Raw genomic sequence first — 20,340 nt, forward strand, 5'->3', positions numbered from 1 at the left:
TTGGCCTTTGCCGGCCGCGAAAATTGACTACTGCGGCCGGCCGTGTACACACAGGGGGTCAGAACTCAACATAGGAGTTTTCAGATGCACTCTACATGTATGCACACACGCACCTGCGCATGCACACACAACATGCCTCACTGGTACACATAAGGGCGTACCAAGGGGCAGCTCTTTCAAGGGTTTTGCTACATGACGCGATGTTTCATCTTTCGCGTACCTTGTTTCCATTGCTTTGTTTACGTCACAACTCTTATTCTGGGGCCTGGGTCAGGCGACAAGCTGGGTGATGGAGGAGTCCTCATGCACTCTGTACCATGCCAAAAAGTAATTATTCTGCATGTTATTAAAGACAATATAAATTATTCCCTCAACTACAAGCACTTCAAATCTGCCAGAAAGTAAAGATGAATCATATGATCAACAAAACTGACTACACATACATCAATACACAAGGAGGGGGAGAGGAGGCTACAAGGCAGAGACAACTCTGTCTTCCCCCTGAGATCCATGATGTAAGAGTACACATTTGGTGTAAAGTCAGCTGGCCTAGGCCCCAGATAGCATTAGAAAAAAAAGTAATAAAAAATTACAAAACAAGCAAGCAAGCGAGGTCACGAAATTGGGTGTGAGGGGACAGTGACTCCGCCCACACAGGCACACACGAACACACAGGGCCAGGCCCCAGGCTCCAATATCTCCGTCTCTTTGGTAAGTCACTCAGGGTGGCCAGGTGTGGACGGGGTGGGGTGGGGCGGGCCACGGGACCTCACTGCATTCTTGGAGTCACTGGGCCCCTGCTGGGTCTACCCATACTGCCGCCGGGAGGAGCTGTCGACATCTGGATGATTGCTCGAATTCGTCGCTGGGCTGACTGTAAAGCAGAGCAGACGAGTTATACGTATTTTTGCATTGCAGTGGCTGCCCTGCACACCCCTAACATGGGAAAGCACTCTATTATACAAGTCCAAGCCATGTTTTAGGTATGGCACAATGGGATCTGCAAGACTTGACGAAAAAAAGCTAAGCCAGGGAATCTTACCTGTACTGAAAAGAAGGGTCCTACAATGTGTACAGTGGTTTCCTCAGAAGTGGTGGAGCCTTGCTGGGGGAGCTTGATTACTGAGCCTGTCTGCCGCTGGAGATCCCGCACATTCTGTCCACCCTTGCCAATGATTCGTCCAACCTGGAGAGGGGACGCAGTGAGAGGGGTGTGTGTTCTTGTCCAATCCTTCTTTTCTAATTGTGTTTTTGAACGGCTGGGTCAGGTGTGTCCAAGAGAGGTGATTCAGGGATGTGTCCATGTGTTACCTTACCTAATTCTTCCTACAATCATACCCCCTTTAACCTGGCACATTTATTCACTTTATTCTTACTATCTCCCAACTATTTTGTTCTGCTTGGGGTAGACTTTTTGAGCCGAAGAGATTACCCATAGTCCTAATAAACCCCTTACAGCATGAGAGGATTTGCCAAGTTAAACAAAACTGTCTGGCTGCTGCAAAAATAAAAAGACATGGATGCCACCTAGATTCATGAGGTTAACCCATGGAATATGACTGAAGCTGTGTTTAAAGCAGAGTGCAGGCCACAGCTCTGGATGTGTCACTTTAAATTCCCCTGGCACAGCGCCGATAAAAACATCTCATTGTTGCAGTCCTTCTCTTATCTCTCAACCACTCAGCACGTCCAGTTTAACTTGTTACACCAAGGGCAAGTAACACCATCATTGTCTGATAACATCACACTTACAGTACACAACCTTACACACACTGCTGTTTCCAAGAAGACTGATGTCCCACAGATATATCTACTATAGCGATGATACAAAGCATGAGCAAAGAAAAGAACATTTTAGGTAATTTTTTGCATGGGAGTGTAAGAATGGGGGGGGGGGGGCCCCTACAGCAAAATAATTTTGCACTCCATAAGATAAAAGATTGAGGCAGGCTCTTCACTTCCCTTCTTCTGATATTGTTTCATTGCACAATTATTTCTGCTACACAAGCAACTTCATTTGCTAGTTGGTTTGAGTCAATGTATTACCTTAACCTGTCCTATTGCTCCTGTACAGCCTGTGGACCCTCCAAAGAAAGTCGTCTGGGACAATTTGGAGCTGAGGATTGGGAGGCCTTCAGGCAGTACTGTACTTCTTTTATTTTCCATGGAACAATTATTGCTTCCATGGCCAGAAGCCATCTGAGTGTGCCTTGCACATTACGGAGGTTATTCTTTCGGGCATGGAAGCATACATTCCTTTCTCATATCCCTTGACTAATGCAAGAAAGCCTTGGTTTAATCATGCTTGTTCTAATGCTGTCCGCAACAAGGAGAGGGACTATAAAGGTACCGGATCCAATCCACCCCTGAATCACATCTTTTTTATGTTTCTGCCCGGAATCGTGCTAAGTCTGTTCTTTGCTCTGCTAAAAATACAGTAATTTCATCCATAATAAATGTTCTCAACTCTCCAACTCGAATTCTTCCCGCTCCTTCTGGCACCTTGCCAAATACCTTTCTAACAACTTTACCTCGTCATCCTTCCCTCCTCTTTTCTACTCTGATGGCTCTGTAGCTATTTCTTCTACTGATAAAGCAGATCTCTTCGCTCAGACTTTCTCCTCCAATTCCACCCTAGACAATTCTGGTGCTGTTCCTCCCTCACTTCCCCCCTCTGACTTCCACATGGCTGACATTAAAATTTCTTCAGTTGATGTATTTTCTGCCATCACAGGCCTCAATACTAACAAGGCATATGGGCCTGATGGAGTCCCTCCTGTTGTCCAAGACCTGTGCTTCTGTGCTTACACCCTGCCTAGGTAAAAACTTTCGCCTTTGTCTATCAGCTTGTACCTTTCCTACTTGTTGGAAGTTTGCTTTCATTCAGCCAGTCCCAAAGAAGGGTGACCATTCCCAACCCTCTATTGTCCAACTGCTTTAACATCCTGTGTCTCAGAAGTTTTTGAGTCAATTCTTAATAGGAAAATTTAAAAGCCTATTTCCTATCACAACCTTCTTTCTGATTGTCAGTATGGGTTCTGTCAGGGACGCTCCACTGGCGATCTTCTCACCTACCTTTCAGGCTCCTGGTCATCCTCCTTTTGAGACTTTGGCGAAAGCTTTGCCATTCCACTTGACAACTCAAAGGCTTTTGATTGAGTCTGGCATTAATCTTTAATTCCCAAACTGCCCTCTTACGGTTTCTATCCTTCTATCCGTGCCTTCATCTATAGCTTCCTTTCTGGTCATTCTAAAGCCGCTGCTGTAGACGGCTATCGTTCTTCTCCTATATCTATCAACAGTGGTGTTTCTCAGGGCTCTGTCCTATCACCAACTCTTCCTTTTATTCACCAATGACCTTGTAAGCTGTACATCTAACCCTATCCAATCGTTTGCTGATGACTCCACCCTTCACCTTTCCATTCGGTTCCCACAACATCCATCTCAGCAGTTACTTCAACAAACAAGGGATGAGGCTATGGCACACCTAATGTCTGACTTGGCTCCTATCTCTGACTGGGGTAAAAATAATCTTGTTGTTTTTAATGATCAAAGACTCAGTTCTTACACCTATCAACCTGACAAAATCTTCCATAGGTGTACCCACTAATGTTTAATAATATTCAGCTGAATCCTGCATCATCCTTGAACATGCTTGGGGTTTCATTCATTCAGGACTTATCTTGGAGAGATCATATTACATCTCTTGTAAAATCTGCTTCCATGAGATTAACTGTGCTAAGCTGATTCTGTTCCTTCTTTACCCCTGCACAATTGTTGACTCTATACACGAATTTTATCTGCCTCTGTGTGGAGTGCAACTCTTGTGTGGGGAGGCTCCCCATATGCAGCTCTTCTCAATAGGGTGGAGTCAAAGACTTTTGGTCTCATTAACTCTCCTCCTCTTGCTGGCTTCCTTCAACCTCTGTCTCTTCACCACACTGTTGCAACTTTACCTCTTTTCTATCACTACTTCAATGGTCACTGCTCCTCTGAACTGTCTGTTTGCATTCCTCCACCTCTATGACAGGTGCTAGCAGTAAACTCTCATACCTTTTCTGTCCAACTCTCTAATGCAAGAGTTAACCATTACCTCCAGTCCTTCATTTATGCAACAGGTCAACTCTGGAATCTCCTTCTGTCTGTATTTCCTGCTAGCTATGATCTCCAGTCTTTCAAACGCAGTGTATCCAGGCATCTCGAAATGATCGAATCTTGAATTTGGCTCTCTCTTGTATTTTGTTTTTCTCTTGGAAGGAACAGTTATTGCAGGCTAATGGCCTTTGGTTCCTTCTACCCCCCCCCCCAAAAAAAGAGGAATGTCCTTATTGGAAATTTTTTTTTTTCTTACATCTTTGTCAACTCTTAGTTTATGCAGCTTCGTGCTAAGTCCTCTGACTGTTGCTTTACAGGTATTGTGTTGTCTCTCACTGTCAGTTTCATCTCTTCCTGTTACACGCTTGCACATTATCAGATCTCTTCTTTTTCTCCTTTCTTCCAATGATATATTCAGTCTTCAGTACTTAAATTCCTCAAGCTAGACACCCATCTCCTGATTGCACTTTGCACTTGTCCAATTTTGTTCAAGAGTTTTTCACAGGAGTTCCATAAACTGCAGCACACTCAAGTGTTGGCCTAATAAATGTTGTCATTATATTCCTTACCATGTCCTTGTTGACAGGTACACATCTTAAATGCTAAAGTAAACTTGGTCAACAGTGTGTGCAGCTCCAGACAAGAAATTCCTGATATAATCTTTGTGATGGGTGCTAAGTCTGCCTCACTCACACTGGACAGCAGAGCATAGTCTGGTCATCCTCATACACACAAACTCACATCATTCAATAATCAAGCTAAGATACTGTACTTATATACAGTATCTATACAGAATGGGAAACTAAGTATATAAAGTTTCCATGATATACATAAATGTATGTGCATATAAATACATTGTGTGTATGCAAGTATATATATATATATACTGTATATATATATATATATATCATCATATGAAAGAGGTACAAGGTAGGGCAGTGGACACTGGAGTGGCCCTAGTGAGAGGGTAATGTTTGGAAACTCCCTGCACTGATGTTTGCACGATACTGTGCTGTTAAGTGAAGATGAAGGGGAGCTGCAAGGCTTGGTGGATGAGTTTGGGAGAGTGTGTAAGAAATGGAATCTAAAGGTGAATGTAGGGAAGAGTAAAGTGATGGTCTTTTGAGAGCAGTGAAGTCAGTGAATGTATAGTGAGGTTGGATGGTGAGGAAATGGAAAATGTGAGTATGTTTAAGTACTTGGGGAGTGTGATGAGTAAGGATGGAAGTTTGGAGGGTGATGTGCTTGAAAGGGTACAACAAGGAAGAAAGGTTGCTGGTTCCTTGAAAGCAGTGATAAGAAATAGGGAAGTGAGCATGGAAGTGAAAAAGGTACTACACGACAAACGTATGGAAGTGAAGCTTGGACGTTGTTGGAAGGACTGAAGTCAAGAGCGAGAGCGGTGGAAATGAGTTATTTAAGAGGAACCTGTGGAGTCACATGGAGAGACGGGCTGACAAATGAGGATATAAAGAAGTGTTGTGCTGTGGATGTGATAGAAAGTGTTAGGAGGAACACACTGAGGTGATTTGGCCATGTGGAGAGGATGGAGGGTGAGAGACTGAGGAGGAGAGTGTATGCGAGTGACGTAGAGGCCGAGGATGAGGTGGAGGGATGAAGTGGAGAGGTATATGAGAGAGGGGGGTGTGAGCTGGGAGCAGGGCAAATGAAATGGCGGGGGACAGGGCAACATGGAGGCGATTTGTTTGTGGCCACCCTGTATGGGATTCAGGCATCTGGCAATAGACAGATAGATAGATAGATATATCATCATCATCATCATCAGCCATTTGAGTATCCACTGCAGGGCCGGCCTATCCCGACTGAAGTAGGGACGATACAGTCTATGTATCTCTACCAAGTGGCTTAGGCTGTCTGGTAGAGATTGTATGTAGGGTGAGAAGTGCTTGTAAGTGTGATTGTAGTGGCTTTGGATGTGTGTGTGGTCCATGAACCAAGTGTAATTGGCCTGCACAAGCCGACTGGGTGCAAACATACTTTACAGTATGTGGCACTGGTTCAACCACAGCACCCCTGGCGTCCGTCAAAGCAGTACATGGCTGGGAGAACGCTTCCAAAGTTTATTACGCTGGCAGGACGTGAACCCTCGCTCTCCAGTCTACGAAAATGCACACTTTACCACTGTACCACAGAGGCTCATATATATATATATATATATATATATATATATATATATATATATATATATATATATATATTGGCAGGAAACCAATTACTATGCTGGGTGGTAACCATATAACCGAATTTTGGCACCTAGTGGTTTAGTGGGTAATTAAGGCTCTCCAATTAAACTGAGATGGTGCAGGTTTACATCCACAGGGTGGTTGGGGTTGACTTCTCACATAATGCCACCCAGCGATGAGTGAGGCTGGTCACTCTCATCTTAAATGTCAAGACCAACTTGCCTAGCCCTGGGCTCCTACACTCCTCATGAGACAATACTGGATTAGATAATGCATGAATATATATATATATATATATATATATATCAAAATGGGGATGGCCCCAGGAATTGATGGAGTTTGTGGTGAAATGCTGAAGCATGGGGGAGAGATAGTAGTAGAATGGATGTGGAAGATGTGCAGATTGGCCTGGATAGAAGGTAAAGTCCCGGAGGACTGGAAGTCAGGTAATATTATTCCCCTGTGCAAAGGAAAAGAGGGAAAAAGTAGAGTGTGGCAATCATAGGGGAATTTGTCTTCTTAGTACAACAGGAAAAGTATATGGTAGGATACTTATTGACAGAGTTAGGGAAATAACTGAGGAATTAGTTGAAGAAGAACAGGGGGGGGGGGTTTAGGAAGGGAAGAGGTTGTGTAGATCAGGTATTCATTCTTAGGTCTTTAGTGGAAAAGTTTCTAGAGAAGGGAAAGAAGTTGTACTGTATATGGCCTTCATGGATTTGGAGAAAGCATATGACAGAGTGGATAGAGAAAAAAGCTGTATATGGCCTTCATGGATATGGAGAAAGCATATGACAGGGTGGATAGACAAGGATTGTGGAAAGTATTAAGAATATATGGAGTTAAGGGAAAGTTGTTGAATGCCATGCAGAGTATGTATGAGGGTGCTATGGCTGCAGCGTGTGTGGATAGTGAACCGAGTGAATTGTTCTATTTGAAGGTTGGATTAAAACAAGGATATGTCATGTCTCCATGGCTGCTCAATCTGTATATGGATGGGGTTATAAAAGGGCCCTAATGAGAGAGGGTAATGTGTGGAAACTCCCAGTACTGTTGTCTGCAGATGACAATGTGTTGTTAAGTGAAGACGAAGGGGAGCTGCAAGGCCAGGGGAATGAGTCTGGGATAGTGTGTAAGAAACGGAACCTGAAGGTGAATGTAGGGAAGAGTAAAGTTATGGTCTTCGAGAGAAATGAAGTCACTGACTGTACAGTGAGGCTGGATGAGGAGGAAATGGAAAATGTGAGTGTGTTTAAGTATTTGGTAGTGTGATGAGTAAGGATGGAAGTTTAGAAGTGAAGTGTTGGAAATATTAAAACAAGGAAGAAAGGTTGCTGGTACTTTGAAAGCATTTTTTTTTTTTTTTAATGCTTGGAAGAAGGAACCAAAGGCCATGATAAGAAACAGGGAAATCAGCACTGAAGTAAAAAAGTAACTGCATGATAATATTGTGATACCAACTCTAACATATGGAAGTGAAGCACAGACCTTGCTGGACTGACACAAGTCAAGAGTAAGAGCAATGGAAATGAGTTATTTGAGAGGCGCATGTGGAGTAACATAGAGTGACAGACAGGTGAGGAACTGCAGGAGCGTTGTGGTGTGGATGTGATAGAAAGCGTGTGGAGAATTCCAATGAGGTGGTTTGGTCATGTGAAGAGGATGGAGAGTAGGAGATTAACGACGAGAACATATGTGAGTGAGGAGGAGGGGGGGAGAGGGAAGGCAAGGCCAAGGATGAGGTGAAGGGATGGACTGGAGAGGTATAAGAGAGAGACAGGGTGTGAGCTTGAGGGAGGGCAGTTAAATGGCAGGGTACAGGGCGGCATGGAGGTACATGTAATTTGTTTGTGGCCACCCCTTATGGGATTAAGGTGTCTGGCAATACACACAGAAATATAAGGTAATATAGCATGGTCATATTAATTCATTTATAAAATGAGTAAACATATTGTTCAAACTAGACGAGCACTCAATGAAGAGCAATGCTCCGACAAGGACAACATAATTTCCAAACCACTCTTCATAATATGTCAGGGTTTCTCATCACTGATTAGGGTTTCGCAGAAAGTGTTTTCCAGATCCAGACTCTGTAATGCGATCCAGATCGTTTCCAAAAGTTAACTGACTGTTCCCTGGACACAGGCTATCCACCCACCAAATTTGGTCCAAATCTCTCTTTTAGTTATTGGGTAATCCTGTTAACAGACAAACAGGAGTGAAAACATACTCTCCTTGTCAGAGAGAACAATATGTTCTTTAGATTAATAGGTTTGATATGGGCATTACACCTGTCAAGAACACTTATTCATTCAGGAACCATTCCAGCCATCCTCCCTCTTACTGACAGCCAATAGCACAGCCTATCAGGTATGGTTAGCACAAAAGCCTACATCACCCCTACTGTCTGGCTATTCCCCTGACACACAAACTACCATCTGTACGGCTCAACACATCCAGCCACTATACTTACTTTTTTCAGTATGGACCAGGAAGAACTGTATACTGAAAAATTGTTATCTTGCAACAATTTTTTCCCAATGCCTTTAGTGTTATTTCTCAGCACTGTACTTCATCATTACTAGTGGTTATTGTGTCTTTCAGTGTTGGCATGTGCTTATAATTGGTGTCAGATGCGTGGAAACCGGTAAAAGGAAAGATCTCAGCTGATGCATCCCCTGTTTTTCCTTCCTGATTCTGCTCACGGCACCCTTGAAAACACATTTAAATCACCTTAATATTCTGGGGTCCCAAGACGTACAATAATTTCGTTACTTTACCTGTGAGGATGGGACAACAATCTCCACGGTTAGTCGCACATCTTCCACACCCACACCATAACCCTCCTCTCGGATCTTCTCAAATATCAGGAACTGCGCCTGTGAAGACAAGTAAGTGTTTCTATTTGTTATACTGTACTAAATATTTATCAAACTATCCATACAGATTTAAATCTCTATTTAGAGATCAATGACTATGCTATCACTACTGTGTTTGTTATTACATTCAAAATATACGAATAATGGATATTCTAACATCACCAATGGAACAAAGTAACCTTATATTATCTTCACTACCATCAGAGAAGTCCATACTATCTTGAGAAAGACTTCTTTAACAGAAGGGCTGTTGTTGTAAAACAATCTCATGATCTCTGCTGACTAATCAGACCTGTGGTTCAAAGTATCATAGCTAACAAAATGTGCACCACAGAAATGTTTTGTGACTAAGTTGCACATAGTATGGAAAAAATAGCTATTCTGTACAGTGTAGGATGCAGACCAAGAAGTTTCCAAAATCAGTAATGCTGGTGTAATGGTTTTCAAGATACCGTACATCAGTCTTTAAGGTTCATAAGTTCGTGTGAAGCTAAACCTTAATATTAATCAGATCACTTCAAGTCACACCTACAATGGCATGTCCATCCATTCATCCATCATCCAATCCTATGGAACCCCACAGAGGAGCATAGTAACCCAGGACTAGGCAAGTCGGTCCTGACATTTAAGATGAGAGTGACCAGCCTCACTCATCCCTAAGTGGTATTACATGAGCAATAAACTCCAACTACCCCTTGGATATAAACCTTCACCGGCTCAATCCAATTGGAGTGCCGTAATTACCCACTAAACCACCAGGCACCAAAATTTGGTTTTATGGTTACCACCCAGCATAGTAAATGGCTTCCTGGTGTACAGGAAACCATTTGGCTTGCCACTATGTGTAGAGTCACCCACAAGCAGAAGGAAGAGGAAAGAATGAAGGAAAGAAAGACAGAAGAGGGAGTACCTGTATTAACACCAAGTAGTATCAGTATCTGTACAACAGCTTTGGGAATGTCAATTTAGGTCTGGCTTAGGTGGGTGGAGAGAAATTAGTAGGATGGACTGGGATGGTGCTAGGTTGTGGGATAGGATGGAATAAATATCCTCTGATAACATGGACATTCTAATCTATGCAGCAGCTTGTGACAACACACACAACCATTGTCATTACATGACAGAACCACATAAAACAACTAGGCATAAAATAATCCCCACATAAACATCACCAGACTCCTCTACAACATCCCACCTCCACTCCTACACTAATAATGAATATACACCTACACACCCACATCACACACAGGGCAATACACCTTTATCAGAATACTATACTACAAGCCCCCACCCCTCCTCAACATCCACCCATCTGAGGTATCATTAAACAGGCCTGACAGAGTTTGCCTATCCTAGGTTTGATCAGGACACCAACCAACCCTCCTAAGCCACCAGCCAAGATCTGGGCTGAATGAATCACAGATGATACATGCCTTACCTGCAGAATAGGTCTATATGACATGACACACATAATGGAGCACAGGACAGCACATGATACAACTGATACACCAAGACACAGACATAACATTAACGGCATAGGTAACTCATGGGACAACTCCATACAGGTGGTTGCTTATCTGACAGGTCAGCTTGGTTAGGCAGACTGGGGTTAACCAACAAAAGTACAATTTTTGTCTATACACAAAACAGCAAAACCTGTACCTTCCACTGAGCCTCTGGAGAACCAATAATGGTGACTTTGCGTTCAGTCTGTTCAGTTGGCCTACTGTCATCCTCCAAGGGTGCAATCTTTACTGAAGCTCCGCTGAACCGAATGATATTGCGGATGTGTGAGCCTTTAGTACCAATGATGGCACCCACCGCCGAGTTGGGAATATACAGGTATGCAACCTCCTGTAAATTAACCTGTTATTAGATGACAGCAAGAATTTCAGACATCCTAATCTTAACCAAACCATTTATACCTTCTGGATATCAAAATACTGTAAATACCAAGTCAACTGATAAGGTTACCATTGTGCACGAGGCCATTTTTCCACACTAAAAAATTCTGACCCACCCACAGAAATGGATATACTGTAGATGATTACTATGGGTTTTGGAGGCAGCGGAACACTGGTTTTCAGCAATAACTTTTTATCAAAGCGTTGGATTACGATGACATTTTACTCCCTGCTTGTCGTACGAGGCGACTAAAAGGGTTGGTGGTGGGTTAGTGCCCCACCCCGTAAAAAGAACTAACTAAAAAAGCAAATAAAGCGCCTCGGACCCGGACGGACCATACGTTGACGACTAAGGAACGGACAAAGGACATTCTGAGAGTAGGAACGTGGAATGTGAGAGGAGTGAATGATGAAGTGAAAGAGAGAGAGATTGTCCAGGTGCTTGAGGATGCAAAAGTGGATATATGTGGATTGACTGAAACTAAATGGAAAGGTGAAAGGATGAGAGAATGGGAATACGGTGTAGGTATATGTGCGGGAGTCAGTGAGAATGAGAGGGCAAGAGAGGGAGTATGTCTGATGATAAGCAAGAAGTGGAAGGAGAATATAAGAGAGTATGGAACAGTGGGTGCAAGGATTGTATGGGTGAGGATGAAAGTAGGTATACAAGCATGGTCGATTGTATGTGTGTATGCTCCAACAGAGGATCGAGTGGCAAGAGTGAAAGATGAGTTTTGGGCGAGAGTAGAAGCATGTATGGACAAGTTTGAGAGGAGCGAGAGAGTGATGTTGATTGGAGACATGAATGGCAAAGTCGGGAATGTACGAGTGGATGGAGTGGTTGGTCAGTGGGGTGTGCCAGCAGAAGTAGATGGGAATGGTAGTGCTTTGGTGGACATCTGTGCTGGTAAGGGGTTGGCAATAGCCAACACCTACTTTCGTCATAAGATGATCCACCGGTATACATGGAGAGTAATGAGGAGGATGGATGGTGAACTTGTTGAACGAAAGGCAATGATAGACTACGTGTGTGTGGATGAGCGAATGAGAAGACAAGTGTTGGATGCAAGGGTGTGGAGAGGGTGGGGGAATGGAGTCTCGGACCATCACTTAGTGATGGCCAAGGTAGAGCTGCAAAGAAAGTGGTTGAGGAGGCGAAGGGGAAGACAGGAGGAAACAGCTCCTGTGAGAAGAGTGGAGAAATTGCAAGATAGTGAGAAGAGGACAGAGTATAAGAGCATAGTGGAAGAAAGATTGGGAAGGTATGAGCTAGAGCAGATGGAAGGGGTGGAAGACGTATGTAAGATATTCACGGAAGAGATAAGCGCAGCGTGTGAGGTGGTTTGTGGAGTGAGGAGGAGATGCAAGGGTGTGCAAGGGACAGCATGGTGGAATGATGAGGTGAAACGAGCTGTGGAACAAAAGAATAAGGCATATGGTGAATGGTTGGCGAGTAGAGGGAGGGGAGAAGATGAGAGAGAGAAGAGAGAGGTATATGTGAGCAGGAGAAGGGAGGTTAAGAGACTGGTGAAGGAGAGTAAGAAGAAAGTGGATGAAGAGTTTGGGAGGAATCTGAGTGTGAAATGGAGGGAGAGTAAGAAATTGTTTTGGAAGGAGGTAAAGAAAGTAAGGATGTGTGAAAGGGAAATAGTAGGGGAGTGAAAGATAGGAATAATAGATTGTTGGTAGAGAAGAGAGAGAAATTGAGGAGATGGAAGGAGCACTTTGAGGATTTGTTGAATGTAGAGAGTGAGAGCAGTGTGAGTATAAGTGGTTGGGGAATGGCTGGGAGAAGAAGAGATGAGAGGAGGGAGGAAGAGATCAGTAGGTCGGAAGTAGTGGAAGCGATGAAGAAGATTAAGCTGGGAAAGGCCCCAGGAATTGATGGAGTATGTGGTGAAATGCTTAGGTATGGGGGTGAGATTGTTGCGGAGTGGATATGGAAGTTGTGTAGATTGGCTTGGGAAGAGGGAAGGGTTCCAGAGGACTGGAAATCAGGTATAATTGTTCCTCTGTACAAAGGAAAAGGGGAGAGAGAAGTATGTGGTAACCATAGGGGTATTTGCCTTCTTAGTGTGACTGGTAAAATATATGGTAGAATACTCATTGATAGGGTTAGGCATATGACAGAGGAGCTAGTTGGAGAAGAACAAGGGGGATTTAGGAAGGGAAAAGGGTGTGTAGATCAGATATTTGTTCTAAGATGTTTAGTGGAGAAGTATCTAGAGAAGGGAAGGAAAGTGTACGCTGCCTTCATGGACTTGGAGAAAGCTTATGACAGAATAGATAGGAAAGGTATGTGGAAGGTATTAAGAATATATGGAGTGGAGGGGAAATTGTTGAGTGCTGTGAAGAGTATGTACGAGGGAGCTAGGGCTACGGTGCGAGTGGATGGTGAGCTGAGTGAGTTCTTTGATCTCAATGTGGGACTGAAACAGGGGTGTGTAATGTCTCCATGGCTGTTTAATATATATATGGATGGGGTCGTAAAGGAGGTACAAGGTAGGGCAGTGGATGTGGGGGTGGCCCTAATGAATGAGGGTGAGATTTGGAAGCTTCCGGTGTTGCTGTTTGCCGATGATACAGTATTGTTGAGTGAAGATGAATGGGAGTTGCAAGGTTTGGTGAATGAATTTGGGACAGTGTGTAGGAGGAGGAAGCTGAAAGTTAATGTAAACAAAAGTAAAGTTATGGTGTTTGAGAGGAATGAAGTCACAGAGTGTGCAGTGAGGTTGGATGGTGAGGATATGGAGAATGTGAGTGCATTCAAGTACTTGGGTAGTGTGATGAGTAAGGATGGAACTTTGGGGGATGAAGTGCGTGAAAGGGTACAGCAGGGAAGGAAGGTTGTAGGCATGCTGAAAGCAGTGATGAGAAATAGGGAAGTGAGTATGGAAGTTAAGAAGTCTCTGCATGATGGTATTGTGATCCCTACTCTGACGTATGGAAGCGAGGCGTGGACCTTGCAAGAGGGGAACAAGTCAAGAGTGAGAGCAGTGGAAATGAGTTACTTGAGAGGAGCATGTGGAGTGACATGGAGGGACAGGTTGACGAATGAAGAAGTGAAGGAACGTTGTGGGGTAGATGGGGATGTGGTTGAAAAGATTAGGAGAAATACACTGAGGTGGTTTGGACATGTGGAGAGGATGGAGAGTGAAAGACTGACTAAGAGGGTGTATGTGGGTGAGGTGGAGGGAGGGAGAGGGAGGGGTAGAACGAGGATGAGGTGGAGGGATGGAGTTGAGAGGTATATGAGGGAGGGGGGGGTGAGTTGGGGGGAGGGGAGTCAAATGGTGGGTGACAGAGTGACTTGGAGGCGTTTTGTCTGCGGCCACCCTTTGCGGGATTAGGGCGTCGGGCTATAGATAGATAGATAGATAGATGTTTCAGACCCCGACCTACCTGGCGTCAGTATGGATTATTTCCAACTGTCAAGACTTAAGACACTTATAAGAGTAAAATAAGCATTCGAGGTGACAGAATGAGCCATCGCTTGTGTGAGGCTAGTGTGACGTATAGTTATGATGTTATGTAGGCACCGCCCACCTGGAAATTCCCAATACTACAATACTAGTAAGGCTGGACTCTGTCTGAAAATGTCAATTCATGGGCTTGGTTATAAGTCACACTGACTCGAACAGAAAATGAATCACGGTGTGGAAATAATGCATTGCTTTGGAGTGAGAATGAAATGCCAGAGCAACGCCAAAAATACAAGGATACAAAAACACATTCGTAAAATACAGCCACTGTGAATTTTTGAGTATCCAGCTCCTGGGCGAGGTAACCACGTAAACACTGACTTTTCTTGACAATTCATATTCAGGTAACCTTATTAAACAGGTGTCTCCTTACTCTCCGCTGATATACTGTATTCCACTGTAACGATAACAGGTAGCATGTCATGTGTGGAATGTAAGGCTATCATGTTACTTACATATGACACGTTTCATCACTTACACATTTGTAATGTTGGAAGTGTACTTCACTCAGGGGATATAGGAAGTTGTACACCTCAAGTAGATGGTATTTCCATATATGATGATATTACAATAATTCACATCCCTGCGTTAAAAATAGATAACTTCCTTATAGGCCTATACGAAAATACCAGGCTTATTTTTCAAATATAGGCAACATTTTCCGTCTACCAAAGCAGACACCCACCTTTTCCAATATTTCACCCATACGATGATTAGGGGGCGGTGTCTATATGGACAACGTCAAAGTGACGTCACGATATGAGTGAGGGGGCGGGTCATTTTCCCACCAGCCTCACTCCAACAATGGGTAAAATAGTCACCTCGCATGCTTATTTTCCTCATATATGTGCCTTAAGTCTCCACATTTGGTAATAAATCATACTGACGCCAGCTAGGTCGGGGTCTGAATCATACCCTGGTAAAATATCATAATAATCCAATGCTTTGATAAAAACTTATTGCCGAAAAACTTAAGCCTCCACATTTGGTAATAAACCATACTGACGCCAGCTAGGTCAGGGTCTGAATCATACCCTGGTAAAATATCATAGTAATCCAACACTTTGATAAAAACTTATTGCCGAAAAACACTGTTCCACTGCCTCTGGAATCCACAGTAAGTCAATTTTTATTATTCTGATCCTATTTCCTAGTCTCCTGGGGAAGGAGGATACAAAGCATGGTTCTCTGATCTCTCTGACAACAAACATCAAAGGATACAAGAAGCCTTATCCAATTTCCCTCCCTTGTGCACTGGTGAGGTACACAACTGTTTGTTACAGATGCAGGGTGGGTAGGTGGGTCGGGGGGGGCCAGGGTCATCACACTCCTGATGCACAATACGAGTGATGTTCATTTCCCCAACTTCACAATCTATATGATGTGGCATGACTCCTGCATTAAGGACTGAACTCTGGCCTCATGGTGTGATGGTCACAAATTTCGTGTGTTCATTATAAAACCTGTGACACACATTAACCCGTGGCATGAGATTTACCTCATATGAGTGGGATTTTTAACAACAAGCTATGAAGTTCCTCACAAAAGCAGCACCATTCAATTTTTATGTGCTATTAGGCTATAAAATTTTATTATCTTTCATCCTCACCCTCAAGACTGAGCTCAGAAACAAATGAGCAGCAGCCATTGTGAATGAAATTAATGCACTTGTAAATCCACATCCTATCGTTTTAGTAACTGAGGAAGGCTCAAACCTGTCTTAGAAAATAGTTTTTTTGATGCTAAATCAAAAGAAAAGATGACAGTAGCTAAGTGGCTATGGAAAGAGACAAAGACAAAATAAACTGTCGAAACTAGCACATGACAATAAACTTATGGCTTATTCGACTAACTGGCAACTCATTTGGCCTTTAAGGAGTGAGTCCCATTGTGTAGTTGCTGGTTTCCTGCCAACTGGGAAATTTCTGACCACAATAAACTCTGTACGCTAACCATGGTGCGTTGAGCAAAAATATTTCATGAGCTGGTATGCCATGCCATTTCCTAGATGATGTACATTTACAGTAATTTTATGGTGGTAGCTACACTGGTCATACTGCCACAAGCCATGGGTTAAAGAGCCACTTCTAAAGTTGCCAAAGCAGTACTTCAGTCCAACTTAACATGCATTGTAATCAAGTGTATATATATATTTTTTTCAGCATAAATACTCTATCACTTAGAGGATACTGTTCAAAATAATATGATGATTAAATGGAGACACTCAGATGAACAAATGGTGGACGGTAAAAAAAAAAAGTCCAAATGTTAAATACAGCTTGCTAATGTTTTTAAAACAGCACTTTTTAAGTGTCAAAACTGCAAAACAGGAGTAAAATACAAAACTGACGGTTATTTGCTATTTGTGGACAATTTCAGGAGCTTTAAAATTACACCAACAATAAAAATGATCTACAAATTGTTACAAATGAAATTTAGTGTGTCAAAAGTTTATGTTCAAGAAAACAAGCATTAAAGTTTGTTCAGTTTTCCCGAATTATTTCTCTGAGTACCTGCTCTTACTGTGCTACAAATGACATAAGAAAAAGTAAGGAACCCTGCTGGATTACTGGCATTTGGAAGCTATAAAACTTCACCTCTGGGTCATAATTAAAGACCAGGTTTTTATTTTACAAGCTATGGCTCAAATCCTCCACACCCCATTTCAGTATAAACTTCAATAACAAGACACCTCTAAGTTTCACGTGCATGGTTCAGTCTCAACGTCTTTCTTGGCTTTCATGTTATTACTCTTTCTCTGATCTTGTTGCATTTCTTTAGGGTCTCGATAGTATTGTATCTGAGCATTTCTCTGTTCTCAAGGTCTTTGACAAGGTCCCCTCCTTGTATATTGTCAGTGTTACACTTCAGGAGTGCCCGTGCCACAGCCATCAAAAGGAAAGTCCCAGAAAAAACTAAAAATTATGCAAGACATTGTTTGTTTACATAAGTTGGCAAAGCACCTGGGTGGCAGGGTATTTAACAATACGCCCTGCATCAAAAAACTGACTGAAATATTAGCAAATATGGGCAGACAAAACTCAAACTTCTATACATTCTTATCACTGTGGAACTTTTACCTCATGGTCAGAACTCATTCCACTATAAGTTCGTTTCTTAAACTAAAGCATGAGCTCCATCTCATCCGTCTTGATCAGCTCAATGCAATTTAGAAATATACTTTATATGTAAAACAGCACATCTGATACAACAAAATACAAAACACATCAAACAAACAACAGCGGGGTTAGTAATACCTCGCTCACCTCAACCGCTTCTGCACCATGTGAGCCCGGTTGTCCTGGTATCGGTGTTGGGTAGAGAGGAGGATACGAAGTGGGTGATGACGCGTACATACCCACACCTCCGTGCCCACCCTGCCCTCCACCACCCCTAGGAAGCCCAAAGCCTACAGTGGACATCATGGCCATGGGGTGAAGGCCGGGGAACATGGCACTCTGTGGGGCGAAGGCTTGAAGGTCGCTTTCATAGCTTGACCTAAGCCGCGCACTAATCATGTTTTCTGCTACTGCTACGTCATCTATGTTGCCCTGGAAACAAAAATGAACAATAATTATTCTTGTCAGTTATATTTAAAAAACAATTACCAGCTTTTCAGCATTCATTACCGGTAAGTCCTCTTCCACCACAAACACCCACAATGCAAACTGGACTTTTTAAATTCTGGAAAGAGATATTCCATGTCTGAATGGATAAGCCTTTAACACCTACTGACTATTTTCAAGTTGTACAGTCTCCTGCAGCATTCCAGATGATTTCTATGATTTTAATTCTTTCCCTTTCATAAATGATATCCCTTTATCATCAGGAAGTATTTGCAATTTCTACTGCACTGCTGTTTGCAGCAAATCTGGCCCATTAACAAGTGGATCAATGGACAGATGGGTGGGATACAAAAGAGCAGTGATTCCCTCACACTACGCTGTTACAACCACCTTGGCATGCCATAAAGTAAAAAGTCTCCCTAGTACTGGACAAGTGAGAGAGCTCCTTGTAGCCAATGTAGCCGAGATGTAGTGCAGAACATCCAATAAAACCGATTAATTACCAACAAGCTTTCACATAATGTCAGATGTGCAGCATGACATGGAGAAGAAAAATGAAAGCAAGCAACCGATTAATTACCAACAAGCTTTCACATAATGTCAGATGTGCAGCATGACATGGAGAAGAAAAATGAAAGCAAGCAAGTGACAAACTGTTTTGGTGTTTGTGTCCTCCAACACACCCACAGTGACCTAACCCTACGGACAAAGAATACTCTTCTCTTCTGTATAAGCTGAGTATGAGACACCAGTGTACCAAGTCACAGGAGGACCAATAGTTCATCCATCTTAACCTGGCAGAAATTTTCACCCATTTTAGTTCCCATACTGGCAGTTTAATGACAGAATAAGAAAACTTTGTTCCTACATCCCTTCTACAACACTTCATGATTAGCATCCCATTCTGGTGTTAAGCTCTTGTTATAGCTCAGCCTTTTAAATAACGTCAACTTTATGCCAAGTTCAAGTGGAGCAAAGTCAAGTTACCCTTAAACATCAAGGATCACTCACCTCAGATGCATAGCATGAAAATGAGACACTTGTGTGTTTGCAGTAGTAGTAGTAGTAGTAGTAGCAGTTTTTCCCTAGTGTTTGTTAAGTGTACTACTATGCAAGAGTGAAGGATATCAAGGAACATTTCACCATCCCATGGCCAGGGCAACTCTAGTATTCTACTCCATCTGACACCACATTATTATCCTGCATTCAGCTAAATGTGAATCAAAGGAGCCTGAGAGTGTTAATGATGGGTAAAGCACTGTGTCTTAAGTTAGGGTATTGACCTGACTTTGAATCTTCACAAGTCTGAAACTATGAAAGAATAAATTGTATTGGGTCCACGCAACAGTCAAGTACAGACATGAGGCAATTACAATATCTCCATATCTCACAGTCCTATTCCTCTTGTATTACTTGACACTCAAGCAAAATCATACACAGCTTTCATGACAATGCACCATATCCCTACATCAATTCAACAATCAAGGTGATACGTGGTGACGACCATCATCCACACGATGTAGTGCTGCCTACTCCTTCCTTTACTTTTTTCCCATTTCTCTCATCTTTCCTGCCAATTTTATTACAGTAACCTTCTTTCCACTTCAGATGACTGTAACTGAGTGACAGGCTTAATGGTTTCCTGTAAACCAGGAAATCATTCAGAACACTGGGAGGTAACCATATAACAGAGTAATGCAGAACCTACTATGGTGCCCCTGATAACTGGGTGGAATCGCATTTGCGACATCCATCCAGGAACCAAACTTCCCTACTCTTCCCCACAGCTCGCTGTGGTAAGGAGTTGTCTGCCGCAAGAGAACATCGGTTCAATGCACAGGACAGTCCTGCAGGGGTTGCTTGCCTGTGGTTGATGGGTCTGCTTGACCAGACAAACTGAGGATGCTCAACAGTAACAAGTAATCAACTTATGGTATTCCCTGATGAAAAGAAACTTAACTCCACAACATGAAACCAGACACATTTCAGACAAATGTTACCACAAATATTCTGCAGATAATGTATGCACTAAAGCTGTGTATTTTTACTGTAGAGTATATTCAAATACTGTATTACCTCAATATACAAAAGTCACACCGTTATGCTGAACCAATGAATGTGAGACCTTACTTTCATTTTTCATGTTACTTGCTCCTCCAGACAATATTAACTTTCAAGACACCATCTGTAGAAGAATGGTTAAAAACTCT

The 20,340-nt window shown here is 42.7% G+C and overlaps 1 protein-coding gene across 1 annotated transcript in view; it reads right to left on the reverse strand.

Annotated features, from left to right (window-relative positions):
- Window positions 1-769: 769 nt before the first annotated feature.
- The window catches only part of Imp (IGF-II mRNA-binding protein), a 275,677-nt gene continuing 256,106 nt past the window's right edge, over window positions 770-20,340 (reverse strand). The window contains exons 7-11 of the mRNA XM_080279976.1: window positions 17,831-18,115; window positions 10,841-11,032; window positions 9,080-9,178; window positions 1,043-1,186; window positions 770-874 (exon numbers count right to left, since the gene is read on the reverse strand). Of these exons, the coding sequence (XP_080136102.1) occupies window positions 770-874; window positions 1,043-1,186; window positions 9,080-9,178; window positions 10,841-11,032; window positions 17,831-18,115 (825 nt within the window). The remainder of the gene's footprint in view (window positions 875-1,042; window positions 1,187-9,079; window positions 9,179-10,840; window positions 11,033-17,830; window positions 18,116-20,340) is intronic.

The sequence above is a fragment of the Coenobita brevimanus genome, chromosome 82, assembly GCF_032717465.1.
Source record: "Coenobita brevimanus isolate Jiangsu-jjx chromosome 82, ASM3271746v2, whole genome shotgun sequence".
Classification (NCBI taxonomy): Eukaryota; Metazoa; Arthropoda; class Malacostraca; order Decapoda; family Coenobitidae; genus Coenobita; species Coenobita brevimanus.